General features: G+C 42.5%; 2 protein-coding genes and 1 pseudogene across 3 annotated transcripts; all 3 read right to left on the bottom strand.

Annotated features, from left to right (window-relative positions):
- Positions 1–344: 344 nt before the first annotated feature.
- On the bottom strand, positions 345–2625 carry LOC120104177 (cytochrome P450 89A2 pseudogene; annotated as a pseudogene). Its single transcript, XR_016398716.1, has one exon. The product of XR_016398716.1 is annotated as a cytochrome P450 89A2 pseudogene (transcript).
- A 37-nt stretch (positions 2626–2662) lies between these two features.
- Positions 2663–4600, bottom strand: LOC103712478 (xyloglucan-specific galacturonosyltransferase 1-like). Its single transcript, XM_008799008.5, has one exon. The coding sequence runs from the start codon at positions 4480–4482 to the stop codon at positions 2791–2793; it is 1692 nt and encodes a 563-aa protein (XP_008797230.4). The 5' UTR covers positions 4483–4600; the 3' UTR covers positions 2663–2790.
- Positions 4601–5332: 732 nt separating this feature from the next.
- LOC103712436 (RING/U-box superfamily protein) lies at positions 5333–14281 on the bottom strand. The gene is made up of 9 exons (XM_008798958.5): positions 14094–14281; positions 13741–14005; positions 13566–13667; positions 13389–13471; positions 13173–13289; positions 7824–7926; positions 6941–7736; positions 5892–6082; positions 5333–5739 (listed from the first exon to the last, which is right to left on the bottom strand). The coding sequence occupies exons 1-9, from the start codon at positions 14201–14203 to the stop codon at positions 5641–5643; spliced, it is 1866 nt and encodes a 621-aa protein (XP_008797180.3). The 5' UTR covers positions 14204–14281; the 3' UTR covers positions 5333–5640.
- Positions 14282–19182: the final 4901 nt, after the last annotated feature.

The following is a 19182-nucleotide window of genomic DNA, read 5'->3' as shown; positions in this document are numbered from 1 at the left end:
TTAGAAATTGAATCAGGGTAAAAAATATCCAAATATTATATTAAATTATTAATTAATAATATTTATATTATAAATAAAATAAAAAATATTATTATAAATATTTATATTTAATTAAATTTTTAAATTTTACGAGCTAAGTATTTTGTTACTTGAGGTCGACCCTCAACTCAAACCTAATAGCCAAATCGGCTCAAGCTTGGATCATAAAGATCATATGGTGTACCAACCTTTCCTGTTTTATTGCATGCACTCGTGCTCGTGAGTCGCTGTATAAAAAAAAAAATACGCCAGCTTTTCCGTTTCAACCGAGAAGAATTCTCTCTCTATGCAGAGGAGAGGGAGGGTCCCATGAAGTACAATGTTTATTAAAATATAAAAAAGGTACAATGTTCATTAAAATATAAAGAGGGTACAATGTTCATTAAGAGCGCGTCTCGTCCCATCAAGCATAATACAATCTTCCAAGATTAGATACATACCATCAAGGATCCATGGAGACCCATGCAACATGGCTAGGCACAGGCTTTCTAGAATTTATTTGGAACTGTGAGATCTGAGACGCTCAGCATTCACCGTTTAAGTGTATCGTGAAAAGATTCGAGAGTCCTCCGGGACAAGATTCGAGCACGAAGAGGATTCTTCATTACAACCGTGAACTCGAAATTCTCAGACAAATCCACCGCTTCTCCATCTACTGCCTTCCACTCGAATTCCCTCACCAAATTGGCCACAAAGTACTCGAGGTGAAGCATCGCCAGCCCGAGCCCGGGGCACATCCTTCTCCCCACCCCAAACGGCATCATCTTGATCTCCCTGCTTCCCGTTATGTCCACCCCCTCACCCGACCCGCCGGCCAAGAACCTCTCCGGCTTAAATTCCATGGGCTCCTCCCACACCTTTCCATCCCAACCCATCTCCGCCACCGTAAAATTAACCGAAGCGCCTCTCGGTATCAAATATCCATTCAAAGTCACGTCCTCCGTCACCGTGTGCGGCAGCACGAAGTGGGCCGGCGGGTGCCGCCGCAGCCCTTCCATGATCACTGCTTTCAAATACGGCATCTTCTGCAGGTCATCCTCCTTGATCTCCTCTACGTCGCTCCCCACCACCCCCTCAATTTCTTCCAATAACTTCGCCTGCATCTCCTGGTGCTTCACAAGGTTCGCCATGATCCACTGCAACGCCGTCGCCGTCGTGTCGGTACCCGCGTTCAAGAACTCAGAGCAGAGGCTCACGATCTCACCCTCGCTAAGCCTCCTCCCTCCATCCTCAGGATGCTGCAGACCAAGAAGAGAATCTACATACGAGTAGACAAAGCTTCCGTGGCCGTCGTCCTCGCCTTCGCCGTCGCCGTCGCCGGGCTGCTGCTTCCGGCCCTTTCGCGCCCTTATCAAAGGGATGAAGATTTCTTCTTGTTTCTGGCGGATAGCTAAGAGTAAATTCCACCTCTCTCTGAACACGAGCTTCGTAATCGTGGGAAGAAAAGAGAAGACGTTGAATTTAATGAAGGACGAGAGCAGAAGCCTCTGGATGGCTTCGATGTCTCTGATGGCCTTCTCGTCCAATCTCTCGCCGAAGCACATGAACACCAGCAAGCAGAACATGGCGTACTGGAAGCCCTCCATGACCACCACCACCCCGTCCCCTGTCTCGGCCTTGGCTTTGAGGTTGGTAACGAGTATGCTGAGGACCCAGCGGCGGGCGGGGGCGAAGAGCCTGACGCGGGAGGGGTGGAGGATCTCGGCGGCGAGGTTGCGGCGGAGGAGGCGCCAGAGGGGGCCGTAGGGGGCGGAGCTGATGTTGTGGCGGTTGCTGTTGAGGAGGCGGGTGGCCTCGGTGTCGTCCCGGCGGTCGGCAAAGGCGGCGCCGGCCTGGATGAGGGCCTGGTGGGTGAGGTCGCGGTCGGCGACGAAGATGGCCGGGCGGGAGATGATGCGGACGGTGAGGATGGGGCCGTACTTGGTGTGGAGGAAGCGGAGGATGGATTCGAGGCCGGAGAGGGAACGACGGAGCCAGAACATGGGGCTCAGGATGAGACTATATCTTGGGCCCGGGGGTAGGGGGGTTTGCCTCTTTTTCGAGGTGTTCCATTGTTTGGAGAGGAGTAATCTAGAGGCTAAGCATAGAGAGATGGTGAGGAAGAGGAAGATCCAATCGAGCATGGTTTATGACTACGAAAATCTAATAATTTTTGGGAGAGTAAGATGGCGGCGGGGATGGAAGAAGATGGGAAAGTGAAACAATGCTCGGTTGAGGAGGAGGAGCAGGAGCAATTATTTGTTGGTTTCCTTGACTCTCTCGCTGGTCGTTGCGGTGACGAGGAAATCTTCTGGTGCGTGAATGGGGATCGGCCAAACGAACGGTCTGAGAACTCTCATCTCCTCGTAGATGCGCAGCTTGAAATTGAAAATAAGAATAGGTGGGGATGGGAGTCGGTAAAGGACCTACTACGTATGAGCGACTATGAAAAGCCCTAGGATTATGAGAGTATATCTGATTTATTACATATAATATTTTGCCTCGGCCGACCTGCTTTTTCTGTTTCGAAAGAAATAGAGGTCCAACCACAATTTTATAATTTTTACATGAAATCCGCAAATTGCTTGCCGACTTCACTTTAAAGTCACAAAATTTTAGATAATTAAATAATATCCATATCTTCCTCAAAACCCAATTATATTCATATGACCAAAAGCTTGAACACATGGACAAGCTAAGCCCTCTTCTCCTTGTATGTAATTTCTTTGACCCAAAAAAGAAATAATAAAATTAAATGAAAAGCCAACTATACTATCGTGACCTCGTAGTGACCCTATCGACCAAGTTATCCAGGACAATGTCAAACGCATCACGGAACTTCTCAAAGTTCGCATTTGAGTCCCCATAAACCAAGCCCGGCATGAGCTCATACACTATAAACCTCCTCATCTCATGTCTCTCCTCCAAGGAGACCTCCTTCAACTTCTCTATCACGTCCACCTTCCCTTCTCTCACCTCCTCCTCATCAATGAACACCGAGTACTTCCGGTGGTTCTCCGGCAAGTGCCATGTGTACTGATAGTACGCCGTGTACCGGCTGAACAGAACCGGAATGCAACCAGACGCCAAGCTGTCAAACACCGACTTCCTCGTCGGGCTGTCCCCCGGCGGCTGCAGGCAGAATTCCGACTCCATGAACAGCGACACGACCGCTTCCAGTCTCAAGCATGAACCAGTTGCGCAATCAAGAAACCTACAGTGGTCGCTTCTCGACACGCACTGTCCTATAAGCACCGACCTGATGCTCTCCGCGGCCTCCGGCCGTGCCGCCCCCGCAAAACTCACGAGGCTCCGCCGCCACGAGCTGATGATTCTCCTCTGCCATGCAGCAATGTCGGTGTCGTCGTGCGGGTGAAAGTACGTCGGGTGGGGGATGCCGATTTCATTCGGCTCCCATGGCTGGCGCTCGATCAAGAACTTGTATGGGGCTTGCATGGCGTCCAGCGACAAGAAGTTGCTCCCCCATGCGTTGTGCCCGTTACGCCGGAAGTCCCACGAGATCTTTCCAAGCACAAACATGTGGTCCTTGCCGGAGCTCCGGGTCCATGGTGGCTGGTCCTCGAGCCACTTCACGAACTCAACGCCGATCATGTCCTTGACGTCGCTCGACACGTTCTTGAAGTGCCACCTGAGGATGCTGAGGCCTCCATAGAAGGGAACGTAGAAGAGCTTGGCATTGTTGTAGTCATGAACCCTGCAAGGTTGGTTTAAGATCCTCGAATGGAAGATGGGCTCGAGAGAATACTGATGCGTTTGATACCAACCCTTGCCGAGCTGAGGCATCGGCTGCCCCATGGCGTCGTTGGCGAAGTACTCGCAGAGGTCGGTCCATGGGAGAAGATCTCGGCATTGTGCCATGAGATCTCTATTGAACTTTGAGGGGAGATCGTAGACGAAGATACCCCGATTATCGCATGATCTTTGGGTTTCGACATGCATGCCTTTCGATGCCCAGGAGCGCTGTTCTTGCACTTGTTCTTCAACCACCTTGACGGCATTGGCTATCTCGTCCTTCCGATTGCCACCGGCTTGGTTGTGGATAATGGTACGGTTTCGGTTGGTGGGGATGTTGAGGGAGTCCAGTACTTCAAGTAAATCGAAGCGGGGATTGGCGCCGCCAGAGATGCAGTAATGGTGGACTTTCCGGGAGGAGACACAGAGGTGGAAGGAGTTGGTCACTAGCAAGGAGTAGCACCAGAAGGAGAGGAGGATAAACAGAAAGAAGGTGGTGGGAATTTGAAGACACCCCCTTGGCTTTGTCGTTGAGAGAGTTTGCTTCTCCATGACCGGGCGGGATGCTTGTGTTCTTCTTCTCATCAGGGAGAGAGCCATGATAGGCAAGGGAAAGCAGGCCTTTGGTGGGGGAGAATGCCAAGTTTTTATACTGACCAAGTAATGTTCTTCACTATCTTCTCTCTTTCTTTTGTTTTTGTTTTCCTTCATTGCAAAGAAACAAACTTGCAGTCACGTTATGGTATAATTATGGGAGGATAAGATGATTCCATGATCTAAAATATTTGACTTGCAAGTAGTTTTTGGAAGTCTTAGGAATGTTGGCTTTGGACAGATTGGCTCCTTTAAAAAGTTGGCGTATCACATTAGGTGAGATTCGGAAGATAAACTTTAGTATTACTGATGGAGAATTGAGTCTAGTTTGTGGCTGGGTTCAATGTGTTTGAATGCGTCATTACTTGGCTACCTTTGAAGTCGGATCGAGCTGAAGGTAGACATGGTACCAACTTAACACAATCAAATCACGACGTGCACTCAATAACTTGGCCTGACTCTTCGAAAACCACAGTTCAGGTGATGATGGAAGATTTGGGTTTAATTCTCACCAGAAACTAGTCTACGTTGTAATTTGGAAGCTAATCCAGGCCACTGAATTCCCTCAACACCAGAAAGTTTGATCAGCCAAAATGACCAAGAGATTCGGTGCACCATTTGAACAAGGTTTTCGTGAATGGCTCATTTTCAACTGCTCAGCCATGCTCAAGTCTGAATCTTAAGTTCCAAATAATTTAAAATGATTGTTGAAGAGATAACTTGTTATACTCTATATATAATGGCAATGAGCTTGTGCTCAATTGAAAGCCATTGGAGTGGATTGCCAACTAAACACAGGCGTCAGGTTGATCAGCCACGGTCATTTTCTGGGTGCAAAACAGGCTTAACCTGCATCCTACCCATTTTAGACAACTGGAGCTAAATATCAATCAGCAGATGGGCGAGCAGTCATTTACACACAGGCGGGTAACAGTGAAATGCTTGGAGAGGGGGATTTAGTGTGGACTTAGAAAAGAATGTCCATGGATTTATCTAACTTGTTCTCCAAAACAGAAAAAGTTTACTTTGGTTCAGCATTCCAGTTAGCCACTTAAGGTTGTGCAGAGTTCAAAAAACCAGAGTTTGATAAATAGAAACATTATGCAGTAAAATTATGACCTGTTTACTACTGCCTTCTGTGAGGACGGAGATTATCTGAGTAATAAATTTATCTCCATTTCGGTTGTCCTCCAATCAGTGTCTCTAAAACCTCGAATCTAAATCTCTTAACTCTTGAGGGTTTTGCTATGGCCACTTTCTCCTGTGAATGTACAATTAGCCTTCAGACTTCCCAAAGAAATGATCAATCTGAGATTGACCACTTTGTTTCGCTCCATGATAATTCTTTGACTGTGATGCTTGTGACTTATTGACCTGCATGAAGACCATGAAGAAATGTGAGGTACTCAGGTATAAGAATGGAATAAACCAAACAGAGGATTCTGTTGCTTGCTTACAAATGAATGCTCTACTTTTTCTCTAAAAAGTATAAAAGAAAAAAAACTTCAAAACAGTGGTTCTTATACCTGGTCATGAGCTCTCAGCACTTTGACCCTTCCACCTCTCCCATCAGCTCCAACTGCAATCAAATCCTCATTTCTCTTTGATGCTTGCATTCTAAGATACAAGGAAACGTTTGAAACCTGCTTGCACCACTTCCCCACACTTCTGTTGCCACCTTCAGGACCAAAGATTCCACCAGGAAACCATGCATCACCTATGAATTATAGTGCACGGGAAGGAGTAGAATTATTTACAACCAATGTAAATCAGTTCAAGTGAAATGCATAAACTTACAGGTGAAATGACCACTTTAAAGAACGAACCACATAGAAATTTTATTTCTAAAGGACCATGTACAGTTCCTGTAGTTTAATTTAAGCTCAAGTTAATCTGGTAGGGAGCCGCAAAGAAAACCAGTTCAAAATTTATTGGATTACTAGATGGGCAATGAGTTGTCAGGGGCATTGTTGCTCAATAAGCAGGGTTTTCTCAACAGGAATCAATTACTTGAATGCCAGCCTGCTAGTCAGGACTTGAATGGTTTTCTCAACAAGAATCAATTACTTGAATGCTTGAATGCCAGCCTGCTTGTTGGTTTTTGAATGGTTTTCTCAACAAGAATCAATTACTTGAATGCCAGCCTGCTAGTCAGGACTTGAATTGTTAAAGTTGGTCATAGCCCTGCTCTTTTCACTCTAATTGTGAACAGGCTAAAGCTTTGACAGCCTGAAAAAAAGCATAAAAAGTGTACACAATATATGGTCTGAAGAGTCCTTAAGGCATTTTAGCTTGACAGGTACTTTGGGATCTTTTTTAAAATAAATAGTATAACACCATCACATCACTTTTCTAAGCAAGTTGTAAGCACTAAATCTTAACTGACAAATTAAGAAAAAAAAAGGTAGATATATGGTTTCCTTACCTAAGTGGTGAATGTTCCATTTTGACATGTTTAAAAAGTTAGGGAAAGTAAACAACTTTCTGCTAACAAGGAACTTGATGATCATCTTGAAACCTTGTACTAATCAAGTCATTTTTACCACTCCCTGATTCTGAGAAAGTAAAGACTTACCAGGGGAAGCAACTGAATCATGAGCCTGAGTTTCCCTTTTGATTGCCATTGAAGGTGATTGCCTGGCAATATCATCAATAAGCAAAATTTCTTTAGTCCGAGACAAACTTTCTATCTGCGTCCCACTTCTATCTACAACTTTTTCTAGAGAACCCTTCTCATCATTTTTCATATTAATGCCTGAGTTCCAGGATTCATGCCTAATGCGCTTGTAAGTGGAGGAAGCCTCTGTATTAGGTATCTGTGCTGCATTTCTCTCTACAACTCTTTCCAGAGAACCCTTCTCATCATTATTGATATTAATGCTTGAGGTCCAGGATTCATGCCTGATATGCTTGTAAGTAGAGGAAGCCTGTTTATTAGGATAAGCATCCCCCGACATAGATGACTTATGGAGATCTTCATTCTTGTCAGATTCAGCTTGATTTTTGCCAACAGAAATAGGAGTTGAATGCTTAAATAAGTTTGTAGATGGTTCAAGAGCAACCTCATCCATAAGGAAGCTAGAATCAGCATCTAGATCTATTACATAGTCGTTATCCTTGAAACTAGATGAAATCAAATTGTTTTGGAGTACAGGACCTTTGGCACTTCCTTTAAAATGATGGGGGTCATGCTCAGCAGGCTTCTCAGTTTGATCTTCCAATAAATGATTGTCAGTGCATGGATAACTTAGGTTCCCATTGACACAACTGAAATTTATCCCTTCAGTTTTAATTCTTTTTGAAGCCTTCAAATTCCTCAGGATTTCATTCTCTTTTTCTTCAAGAGCCCCCTCCACCTCTTGCAATCGTAACTGAAATAGTTAATAAACAACAAGACTTTCCAGTTTAATTGTTTGAAAATACATATAAAAACAGCATGGGGATAGTAAGTAACTTACTCGAAGTTTTGTTATCTTTTCTTTAGCCTTACCAAGTTTCATCTGACTGCGAGTCTCTGCCCTTCCTAAGAGGTTGCATTGAGCCAACAGTTCCTTATAGCTCCTATAAAAGCCATGCAAGGTTTAATAAAATACAGTTAATTGATGCTCTTTTTTATCAGTCACAATTGCCTTAGTTAGAGTACCTGTTGCAAAACTGGAACACACAATAAATCCCATGGAAGACTAAGAAACTTACAAGCATGCAATAAGAAAATAATTGACATTCTCCCAACATCACTGTCCAATACTTCATCGTAATCAGAATTTCAAATGACCGATGGTGGCATTTTTAGAGTATTATAAAAGACCAAATCATGCACACTGGATTTTTGAAGAGACTAGCTGTTACATGCTCAACACCCATAGTGGTCTCATTTTCCCTTAGAGTATGTTGAGATTGTACAAGTGCTTCTCAGAATCTGAGTTTTGGGATAAATGCAATGGAAATACCTGGCTATACATGGATGTATCTCGATCCGTTATGCATAGCATGAAGAAAACAGGCACTAGTAGGCTAAAGGGAAATTTGCCTCAAAATACAGCTCCACCTCCCAAGATATGGATATACTTTGAAATCATTCGAGAATAACAATGGCATTATTTAAAATATAAGATAAAATCAAAACCCTATCATATTACAATTTTTTAACAATAGAATCATGTACTATTATGGCCATTACAGGCATTATAATGGAAAACATCAGGTGATCTTTACACTAAAAAGAGCACCGAAAGCCACATGCAGCAAAGATCCAAAAGGAAAAAAAAACAGAAAAGGTTCTCACGGAACACAACCCAAAGTCCCAGACAAAAAAGAAAGAGAGATGAAGAGGACAAGAAAAAGTAAAACAAGAAGGGTGGAGAAGCTTGTTAAGGTCAAGTTTTGGTGAAGATCATCAAAGGTCTATCGATATTAATTTCACAAAAATCGAGCAACAAAAACCATCACCTAGTTAAGTTCCTCTTATTTGAGAGTGTTCAAAGCAAACTAGCTGAAGTTTTTCTTAAATATAAAACCAAATTGCTTTCCAAGATCCAAAAGTTCAGCAGGTCAAGTTTCTTTACAGCCAATAAGTCTTGGAGTCCGAGGGAGTTAAGAGTGGTGAAGACATGAGGCAGCCTACCTTAAATGCAGAAGATTTGGTAACAGAGTTCTTGTTAAGTCAAGCACTTTTTAAGCACTTGCAGCTAATGGAATAAAGAAAATAAGACAAGATCTAAGAAATAAAGTGTCAATCAAGATGTTCTTGAAATGAAAAGCCTTGAAAGGAGAGAGAATCACTATAAATAAAGCCTTTCTAGTGGAACTAAAAAGCCCAAGAAGAAACTCTATAAAACAAGGTGAATGGTTAGTAGGAAAGGGGTGGGAATCCTCTCATTCACTTCCTCTCAAAGCCCCCAATTAACTCTGTTACAATAGCCAACATACCACTTCTCTCTCTTTTTCCACAAGCTTTTTTCTTATTCATTTAATGTATTTGGTTTCTTAAATTTTCATCTTAAATTTTTGGCATAAGAGTAATCATGAAACTTTTTTCTTTACCAAGATCGTGCTTGTAAGAGAGAAGCCAAAAGAGCCATATTGCAAAGGCCCCCGCATGAGAAGACAGCAACAACTCGCGTTGTCCAAGTCTAGGTCACCTATTACTTTGTTATTTCTCTCATTATATTTTAATGATTGCATGCTTATATTGTCAAAAGTTCTTTTCACAAAAGGTTCTTTATTTAATTTAGTTTCCTTTCACAAGGTTTTCTAAGTAATAATCAAAGAAATATAACTCGCAAAAACGAGAGGGAGAGAGGGGGGTGGAAATAGAGGTAGGGCAAGGCAGGGGCTTCCTGACCTCAAAGGGTTGAGGAGCCCAAAGAAGGCCAACGGCAAGGGTTTGGGTTAGAGTTTGTTCAAATTTCTCGTAAGGAAGACAGTTAAGATTAGAGTTAGTTTTATTTTTTTATTCTTTTCGTTTATTTGTTCCTTTTCTCTATTCTATCTCTTGGATTGATAGGAATTTTGGTTGGTGGATTTGGTTTTCTTTCTATTTTTTTAGTTTGGAACTCTAGAAGAAGTGAAGAGAGATGGCAAATACATGATAGAGAAGCATGAATGATTATCCTAGTGACATGCAAAAAAAATTATTATCTCAATTGGAGAGTTAATGAGAGAATCAGGATAAGGATCACTCTAGTTCAAAAAAAAAGACAAGTAGGGGTGGCAAGGTTGAAGAGGGCAACACCAAAGCCGAAGGGACAAAAGGGAGAGTGGGATAGGTGGGAAGGGATTGAGAGAATTGAACTTAACAAAGGTGAGGGAGAGAATAAAAGTGAAAGGAAGCAGAATGGTACATAGAGAATGAATTAGATAAGATCCAAGGTGATGCACTTATCAAACACAACTATACAGAGTGAAGTCCTTACAATATGGAGGATCGCCTAAGTCAGCAAAATTGAACACTTAAGCAACAAAGCTACTACAGAAGCTAATATTGCTATTGTTAGAACCATCACAAAGAAAATTTATTATCTAATTGAAGAGTTAATGAGAGAATTAGGATAAGGATCAGCCTAGTTCAAAAAAGAGACAAGTCGGGGTGGCAAGGTTGAAGAGGGCGACACCACAACCGAAGGGACAAAAGGGAGAATAGGGTACGTGGGGAGGGATTGAGAAAATTGAATTTAACAAAGGTAAGCGAGAGAATAAAAGTGAAAAAAAACATAATGGTAAGTAGGGAATGAATTAGATAGGATCCAAAGTGATACACTTATCAAACACAACCATACAAAAGTGAAGTCCTTACGGCATGGAGGATCACCCAAGTCAGCAAAATTGAACACTTAACAACAATGCTATTACAGAAGCTGATATTACTATTATTAGAACCATCACCACCTTCACCAAAAAAATTAAACTAGTCGAAGCAAACTTCTCCGAACCGATATTGGATGGTGTATGAACCGGCGACTAGTTCAACATAGAACAGATCCATACCATGCCATAATGGGGCATACCAATATAGGGAAAGTTAGACGGAGAGGGAGAATGGGAGAAAAGGAATGAGGCAGGGAGGGGAAGGGAGAGAGCTGAGGGAACCCTAACTCTAACCCTAGTGAGAGAGCGAGCAAGAAAAAAAGGAAGGATAGGCAAGGGTCGGAACACCCTAACCCTAAGCTAAGCAAGCGTGCAGGATAGAAAGAAAGAGGGAGAGGGTGAGAAGCTTACCACTCTCAGACTATCGCAAGCAACAGCAATGAAGGGGGCGCTAGGGCAGTGTTCACAAGTGAACGAGGGAGGGGCGAGGAGGGCGTTTAATTGAGTTAGGGAGGGTTCAGCCTCTATACCTAATATAGAGAACCTTTCCAGTTCCATATTAGTTCAGCTTCGTACATCCGAAGTCATGTGGTTTGAAACGGTACAACGAACCATGAGTCAAAATCTTCCTAAGGCCACTTTAATGGATCCAAAGGGATCAAAGGGAAACAGAAGTAATGTCAAGAATATCAACTCTAACTTAAAATTTGACATCTCCAATAATTTAACATCCATGATTTGAGAAATGTAGTTAGTCAATTCTATGAAATCAATTAAAAAAGGCATGAAAAATCCACTAGCCCTAAAATATATAGTTCGCTAACTTGGTGAAGAATCCTAAAACTACTAGAAATCTTGGTAACAAACCTGTGATTGACAAAAAGGAGATTGGAGAAGCTATAGGCGACTCTTGAATACACCAATGTTGATAGGAGAGAGTGAATTGGCCATATTAAGAATCTCATAATAAAAGAGCCTAATAATCTCCAGCCTCAAAGGCAAGGAGATGAAGAACTTCTGGTCGTTGATTCATCAAACATTATAGCATAAAATGTGGCAATTTATTTCATGAGAAAAAAATACTTGAGTCATTCACTACAAGCACCATTCTACCAAGTCAACATCTTCCACATAAATGTATGCACATTGTTGAAATAGGAGAGGCACCAAACCATTTCCTAGGTCAGCAAGAGGAAAGTCAATGTCTGCCATTGGTACAGAAAGAGAGGGGGAGGGCATGTTGGTGGAGTAGATGGACAAGGTGAAGCAAAAGGCAAGCAAAGAGGGAATTAGTGGATCAAAAGTGGGGCGGTGAAAATGATCATGATCAAAGCTACCACAAGAGAAGAAGGTTAGAGCATTTCTACATTTGCAGTTGAAATGCCTTGCTTCTCCACACCAAAAGCAAACCCCAAATTTAAGAAGGAGAAAAAGATGGTTTAACTTATCAAAAAGAATGGTTGGTTGCAACCTTAATAGGAAGCAAAACCACCATCATTAGGCCTCAAGACCTGGACAGCCAAAAGGCTGCAAAGGGTCTTCTTAATGGTAGTTTACAATGCTAAGGGGACATGGCAGGCAAAGGTCAAGATGAAATATTAAGCAAATTAAGAATTTTATATGAAAAGTCATTCAATTATCTTCAAGATATAGTAAATTTCCTATGTATGTAGCTTTTTCTAGATCTCCTTCTAAAAAAAATCTATATAACTCATCTCATATATTTTGATAAATACAAACCATTTTCTTATGCATATTTAATAAATCAAAATAAAATTTGCTATTAGAATATATGAAACTTAATAAAAATGAATTTTTTTCATCCTACTTTAATTGAATCCAATTGAAGAGAATTGCGGCTTGGGTGCCACAAGTACAAAACACAAAACACTCTCTGTGTACATCGGGTAAAGCTGCATAAATTTGACACTCCTCAAATGCCGCAATGGCAGGAGCCTGGTGCATTAAGGTGCCCTTTTTAAGAGCAAATTGCAAATTACAAATTCAAACTTGAACCAAACAAACCAGGTAACCATGGAGTGAATCAACCATAGTACATCTCTACTATTATAAGGAGATGTAATCCACCTTCCAAGTTTAAATCAACCTCTTACGCCTCTTCTGTTTGGTCTCTCCTTTCACTGCAACATCGATGTTTTCTGTTGTAAGAGTACCATCCATGGGACAATGCAAACCCTCAAGGCATGGATCACACCTATTTATCAATCATTGCAACCTCTTAATCAAGTTGCATGCAGTGCATGTGTGAATGCCACTTTGTAAAAAGCAAATCATGGATCTGTCTTTTGTGCCCTCTAAACAATATTTCCAAACAAAATAAAAGATGGCAAAAAACATGTTCTCATTTGCTATCATAGTTGATTCAAATTGATATAACTAAGCTCTACTTCTCACCAATTAGCCACTAAAAAAATCATGAACAAGATAAATTTCTTAGAGCATTAAAAAACTTAAATTTTTTAAAGCATTAAAAAACTTACTTATTGCGAAGGGCAAGGGACCTCTTCAGAACCTGTACTGCATTCTCATGGTTGCCACCATGACCAAGCGATGCAAGTTTCACCATCTCTTCCTCCTCCAAGTTCAGATCTGTTGCCCTGAACCATTAGGAAGTAGGAAGCTAATAAGAATGAGAAAATGATGACCATTGCAAGCCAAATATACGAGTCTTTTTTTTTTGGAGCAATAACTCATACAGTTTAAGGGCAGCAAGCTCCTTGGCCAAACCCAAACTCCTCTCATATAGCTTCGTGCACTCCAACGATTTCCTAGACAGTTCCTGGCCCAAGCAGCCTCTTGTCAACATAGAACATTACAATAAAGACCGATAACTCCGAATCAGCATCAAAAAAAAAAAAACAATAAAATACCACCTCTATTTTCATATGTAGAAACTGCTGGACGCACTCTTTCTCTTTCATGATCTCTTCTCTTCTTGCCTCCTCCCTTTTCGCCAACTCTTTCCATGCAGTCACCTGAAGCAATATTATATTAAACAAACTTGCATTAAAGAGGAGAAGAAAAAAAAAAAGAAATTCGGATTCATACCTCATCATTCAGTTTGCTGAGATGCGTCTGCTGGTTCTCGAAATTGGAGGTGAGGGCCGAAAGCTTCAACTCCAGTCTCCTTACCTCCTCAGTCAATGCCTCGGCATCAGCCTCGGAAGAAAGCTTCTGGGAGGAGGGAAATTGTGGGGGGTCGCCGGTGGACTGGAAGTAGAGGCGGATGGGGGAGTGATGGGCGCAGAACTGCTTGCAGACGGGACAGGTGGGCTTCTTCCCTTCCGGGCAGTATTCCAGCCATTGTTGGATGCTTTGTTTATTGAAACAGATGAGAGATATTAGAAGAAATCTACGGAGAGAAGAAGAGGGAGGGGAAGAGATAAGAGAGAGGTGGGTACCAGAGCTCGTGGAAGACGTGGCCGCAGATGGGGATGGCTTGGACTTCTTCGACGATGAGGTTGAGGTCTTCATAGCAGATGGTGCAGATGGGCTTAGAGGCGGCGTTCATGCCTGGCCGCGGCGCTTCCACCTTCCCTGCCTTCGAGCCAAAGGAATTTGTTTCCGCTTTTATTTTTCGATTCAAGAAGCCTGGGAAGCGGCGCGGAGTTTCGAAAGACGAGGAAAATGTGGCGGGAAAGGAAAATGGGTGGGCGGTGCGAGTGCGGAGGCGAAAACGGTCGACTCGGGTCTCCGCATCATAATGCTACCGAGCCCAATTATTCTGTGCCAGGATTGAGCCCGGTGTAAAACATGGTTCACATGGAGCCCGTGGAAAGGCTTGGCCAAAGTATCTTTGATTCCCATAAGAAACATGGGAAAATTACTTTCCCATGAGGTGGGAATCACTCCGTTTTTATTTTTTTCCAAAAAGATCCTTCAGCATTAAAGAAGCATTAAAGAGGCATTAAAGACCTAATTTTTATTAAGGGCATAATAGGAATTATACATAACTTTCCTAGGAAAGTGGATAGTCAACCAAACATAAGCACTTTGGAAATTTGTCACTTTCCCATGGTTAACCAAACATGCCAAAAGTACTTTCCTAGGTATCCTCTTCCTAGGAATCTGATTCTCAGGAATCATATTCCTAGGAGGAAAAATACTTCCCGCGAACCAAACGAGCCCTGAAGAAAAATTATTCATAAGCCCTAATCTGGGAGCCCGTTTGGTTCACGAAAAGAAAAAAAAAAAGTGTGGTCAACGAAAAAGTAAAAAAATGCCTCTTATTTGATTAGAGTTTTCAAAGAATAGAGACGAAAAAGTTGTATTTCCGTAGAAATATGATTTCCACGTTTCATGGAAAAGTTACTTTTCCGTAAGCCAAAAATCGAAATATTTTATTTTTTTTCAAAAAGGCCCTTCAGCTATTCTTATTTGATCCAAAGCATTAAGATCTAATTTTTATTAAGGGTATAATAGGAATTACACATAACTTTTTTAGAAAAGTAGATGGTCAACCAAACATAAGCACTCTGTAAATCTTTCACTTTTCTATGGTTAACAAAACATGCGAAAAGTACTTTTTCAGATATTCTTTTCTCAAGAATCTATTTTTCAGAAATCATATCTCTACGAGGAAAAATATTTTTCGTGAACCAAATGAGCCCTACATGATATTTGACATGCCTCTGGTCCTTTCTTACTATTATCTGGGCTGATTGATAGTAGCTCGCCACATGTCCTCATTTAAGGTGTCATAAAGTTTTTTAAATTTTCTCCAACGGACAACAATTACAGCTTAGCCCACAATGCAAAACGTGTAGCAAGTTTGCGTTTACCAGGCAATTAAGACGCATGTTCGTCTCATTAGGAACGGATGCCAACCCTCATCCTATATAAAGTATCTAAAGGACTTTCAAATGGCTCTCTCACTGTCGCTCCTATTTTGAAATCTCTGTTGTTTTTGCAAAATTTCTGTCTGAATTAGACATCTAAGACCCTTCCTCCGAACAAACTCCGACAATACTTCACTATGGACTTTCTTTCTTATTTCCAAGTCAACAATTAGCGTCAACTTCTTCTTCCGAGCACAATCACCGTTGACCACTCTCATCAGCTTATCTTTTCAACCTGAAGCTCTTCCGACCACTTCTCTCCTATCTCCTGTATCTCTTAATCGGTAGCAAGGCTAGTTGATATAGAGACAAGATGGTAAAGGAGCTGATAGGGGGCCAAATGGAACGTCTTGCTCAGGGTAAGGAATCGTCCCATCCCGGCCGAGCAGACCACAACATTGACCAGGTAGGACCACGGTCCTGTTTAGAACCAGCCCGATCTCAGACTCCGCCAAAGGCTCAGTTAATCTTGGCTGGATCTCTCCGCTGCTACGACATGCAGCAACATCTTCTGAAGAGCCTTCTTCGCTGCTTCACTATATCAGTTTCTCAACATCAGAGGGATTAGATGCAGCTTTGCTTCTACTATATAGAATCTGAAGGCGCCTTTAAAGTTTAAATGTTTCATGTGGCTCTGTAGAAGAAATTAAGTACTAAGGATATCCTTGGAAGGGAGACTGGAAAGAATCTAAGGGGCTGTGAGTTGTGCCACCAAGCACCTGAAATGGTTGATCATATGTTCTCTACTTTTTCTTTTTCTTTTTCTTTTTGTTTGGAAGAGGAGAAGGTAAAGCACTTCCACCTTGCCTTATCAAATCAGAAGAAGATATTTGCAGAAAATTATGAACAAAGGAAGTGAAAGGAGGACCAAAGATGCTAGTTTGCTTCACAGAAGCTGATGCCAATGCTCACCCTTCTTTGAAGATGAGACTCCCCAACCGTGGAGGCCACCCTCTCCAATTCAATTGAGTTTTGAAAGTTCTCCAAATGCTCTTGGTGAAAGGACATCTTGTGAGCAAGTGAGACACTGTTTCCGATCTAGCTCCACAAAGGATGCACCCCGACCTCATATGCCACCCTTTCTTTGCTAAAACTATCCAACTTGCTCCTCGTAAGAAGTAAGAAACTTCATTTTTTGAGCACCAGAAATAAATAGGTGTGAATTGAAAAGTCTGTGTAGGATAGTTTTCATGGAAGAGGAGATGCAATTTTCAACGTTGCTTATCCCATACATTTGGACATTGAGGTAAGTGCCAGCAAAATGGTGGAAATAACATTTTAAGGGCAACCAAATTCACAGCGTGAATTTCTTCGATGCTATTGGAGTATTCATACTTAGTTACTTGTAGTCACAAGTTTGGTGTTTAGAAATAATTCGGCAAGGTTATTATTTTCCAAGTTTGAAAAAAATAAAAAATATTTTCTATAAAATATATTTTTATATAAAAAATAATATATGTAAAAGTAAATCTAACTATATGTATATATAGTTTCATGTTATATCATCTCCAAGATTGTAAAAGAAAAAAAAAATATTATGGTTCGTGCAACCAAGGAGAAAAATAGACTGAAAAATAGGCAAGAATTTAGGATATTCAAAATTCAAGAAAATACAGAAATTTTGTCTATTAAAAGAGGAGTTAAAATAAAAGCTAATAGAAAAAGCGGAAAAATGAGAAGCTCCTTGAAACTACGCTAAGAGAGACAGTGACAAATTGTTGGTTTATTAGTTCTCCCACGTCGTGCAGGCGTGGACTGTGGATAGGGCTGTCAAACGGGCCGAGCTGCTCGGACTCGGCTCGGGCCCGGCTCGGTAAAAGCCCGGCTCGAGCTCGGCTCGTTAGTCAAACGAGCCCGAGCCCGAGCCCAAAATGAGGCCCGTTTAAATCTGAGCCCGAGCCCGAGCTCGAGCCCGAGCAGCTCGCGAGCCCAAACGAGCCCAAAAGAGAGCTCCAAAATCGAATTGGATTGGTTTGGGTTGGGACTTAGCCCGTTAATCCAAACCCAATCCGTTAATCCTTCCCTCCCACCTGACTGGCTGACCACCTCCTCTTTTTTTTTCTTTTTTTCTTCTCCTTTCTTCTGGGTTTCTCCAGAAGCTTCCGGTGCCCTCCCCTCCCCTCTTCCGGGTATCCCTCCCCTCCTCCCCTCCGGGTGTCCCTCCCCTCCCCTCTCGCCTTTCTCCTCCGTCGCCGATGACTCGCTGCCTCCCTCCGCCGCCGATGCCGAGCTCGGTTCCGTTTCTCCCCTCTCTCTTTTCCCCTCTTTGCCGACTCCTCCACCGGCGATCGTCGCTTTCGCGAGCTCTCCAGATCCGAGCTCCCTCCGCCGCCCTTCGTTCGTCTCAGAAGAAGAAGGCACCGGTCGTTAGGGCTGTTAACGACCGCGAGCTCTCCAGATCCGAGCTCCCTCCGCCGCCCTTCGTTCGTCTCAGAAGAAGGCACCGGCCGACGAGGTGCGTCTTCTCTTTTTTTATTTCTTTCTTCTGAGTCGCCTTCGTTCGTCTCTCCCTCTCCCTCTCTCCAGATCCGAGCTCCCTCCGCCGCCCTTCGTTCGTCTCAGAAGAAGGCACCGGTCGTTAGGGCTGTTAACGACCGCGAGCTCTCCAGATCCGAGCTCCCTCCGCCGCCCTTCGTTCGTCTCAGAAGAAGAAGGTGAGTCATTCTTCTCCTTTTTTTTAATTTCTTTCTATCCTTCTTCTCTTCTTCTTCTCTTTCCTTCCTTCATTCATCTCCGACGAACCGCCGGAACTGAGCTCGGCTGGCGGCTGCTCGTTCTTCTCTCCGACGGTCGACGGAGACAGGGACGGGGATGGCCGGATGGGGCTGGGGATGGGGCGGGCTCGGGCTCGGGCTCGGGCAAACGAGCTTCACGAGCCCGAGCCCGAGCTATGCCGCCCGAGCCCGAGCCCGAGCCCGAGCCCAATCCTGGGCTCGGTACCGAGCCCGAGCCGGAAAGTTGGTGAAACGAGCCGAGCCGAGCCTGCGGAGGCTCGGGCTCGGCTCGGCTCGTTAACAGCCCTAACTGTGGAGGGATTCAAATATGTCTCCCCTGCCCATCTAGATTAGAGCCTAAGCTCCTAAACAGGCGAAGCCGCTAGCCTGCTATTGTCACGCCCCAAACTTATTATCAAGTTGGCCACATGATATAATTGCACATTTTCTAAAAAAAAACTCTAGAGAATATGCTAAGCCTAAAGTGAACAATATCCACATAATGCCCGCAAATATAATTAAATCAATCCAATAAAACCACTAACATTAAATATTCAGCTAGTTCAATTAGTAAGTTTCAGATGTGCATTGATATCAGCAAAATAAAAAAAAGATAGCTAGCTAACTAAATACTAGCTACACAAATTTCACTTCCCTCTTATTTGAATTTACGCCTCTTGCAACTCTAAAAAAAAAAAATCTATAGAAGAATATAAGCTTTTCCAACCCAATAAGAATATGAAACTGCTATATTATAAGTAATAAGGAAATAATTAATAAATAATACTAGATAAAATAAATACCATATCAATATTTAAAAAGCTCGTACAAATAACATGTACATAAGCTCTTATTATCATCTTATCCAAAAAGCATATATATATATAATTAAACCAATTATTCAATAATAGTTTTTTATATCATGTCATCTATTTCTC

The sequence above is a fragment of the Phoenix dactylifera genome, chromosome 16 (genome assembly GCF_051530095.1).
Source record: "Phoenix dactylifera cultivar Ajwa chromosome 16, Ajwa_hap1_PhDact_Kaust_v1.1, whole genome shotgun sequence".
In the NCBI taxonomy this organism is placed as follows: Eukaryota; Viridiplantae; Streptophyta; class Magnoliopsida; order Arecales; family Arecaceae; genus Phoenix; species Phoenix dactylifera.
This window is presented reverse-complemented; position numbering and strand designations above follow the sequence as displayed.

What these genes read in the sequence shown, in the direction of transcription:
- LOC103712436 (XM_008798958.5), bottom strand. Translation starts at nt 14,203, where the DNA reads ATGAACGCCGCCTCTAAGCCCATCTGCACCATCTGCTATGAAGACCTC. An exon ending in CACGTCTTCCACGAGCTCTG is followed by an intron (nt 14,006 to 14,093) that starts GTACCCACCTCT and finishes CAATAAACAAAG; the next exon opens with CATCCAACAATGGCTGGAAT. An exon ending in TTCTACATATGAAAATAGAG is followed by an intron (nt 13,472 to 13,565) that starts GTGGTATTTTAT and finishes TGCTTGGGCCAG; the next exon opens with GAACTGTCTAGGAAATCGTT.
- LOC103712478 (XM_008799008.5), bottom strand. Translation starts at nt 4,482, where the DNA reads ATGAAGGAAAACAAAAACAAAAGAAAGAGAGAAGATAGTGAAGAACAT.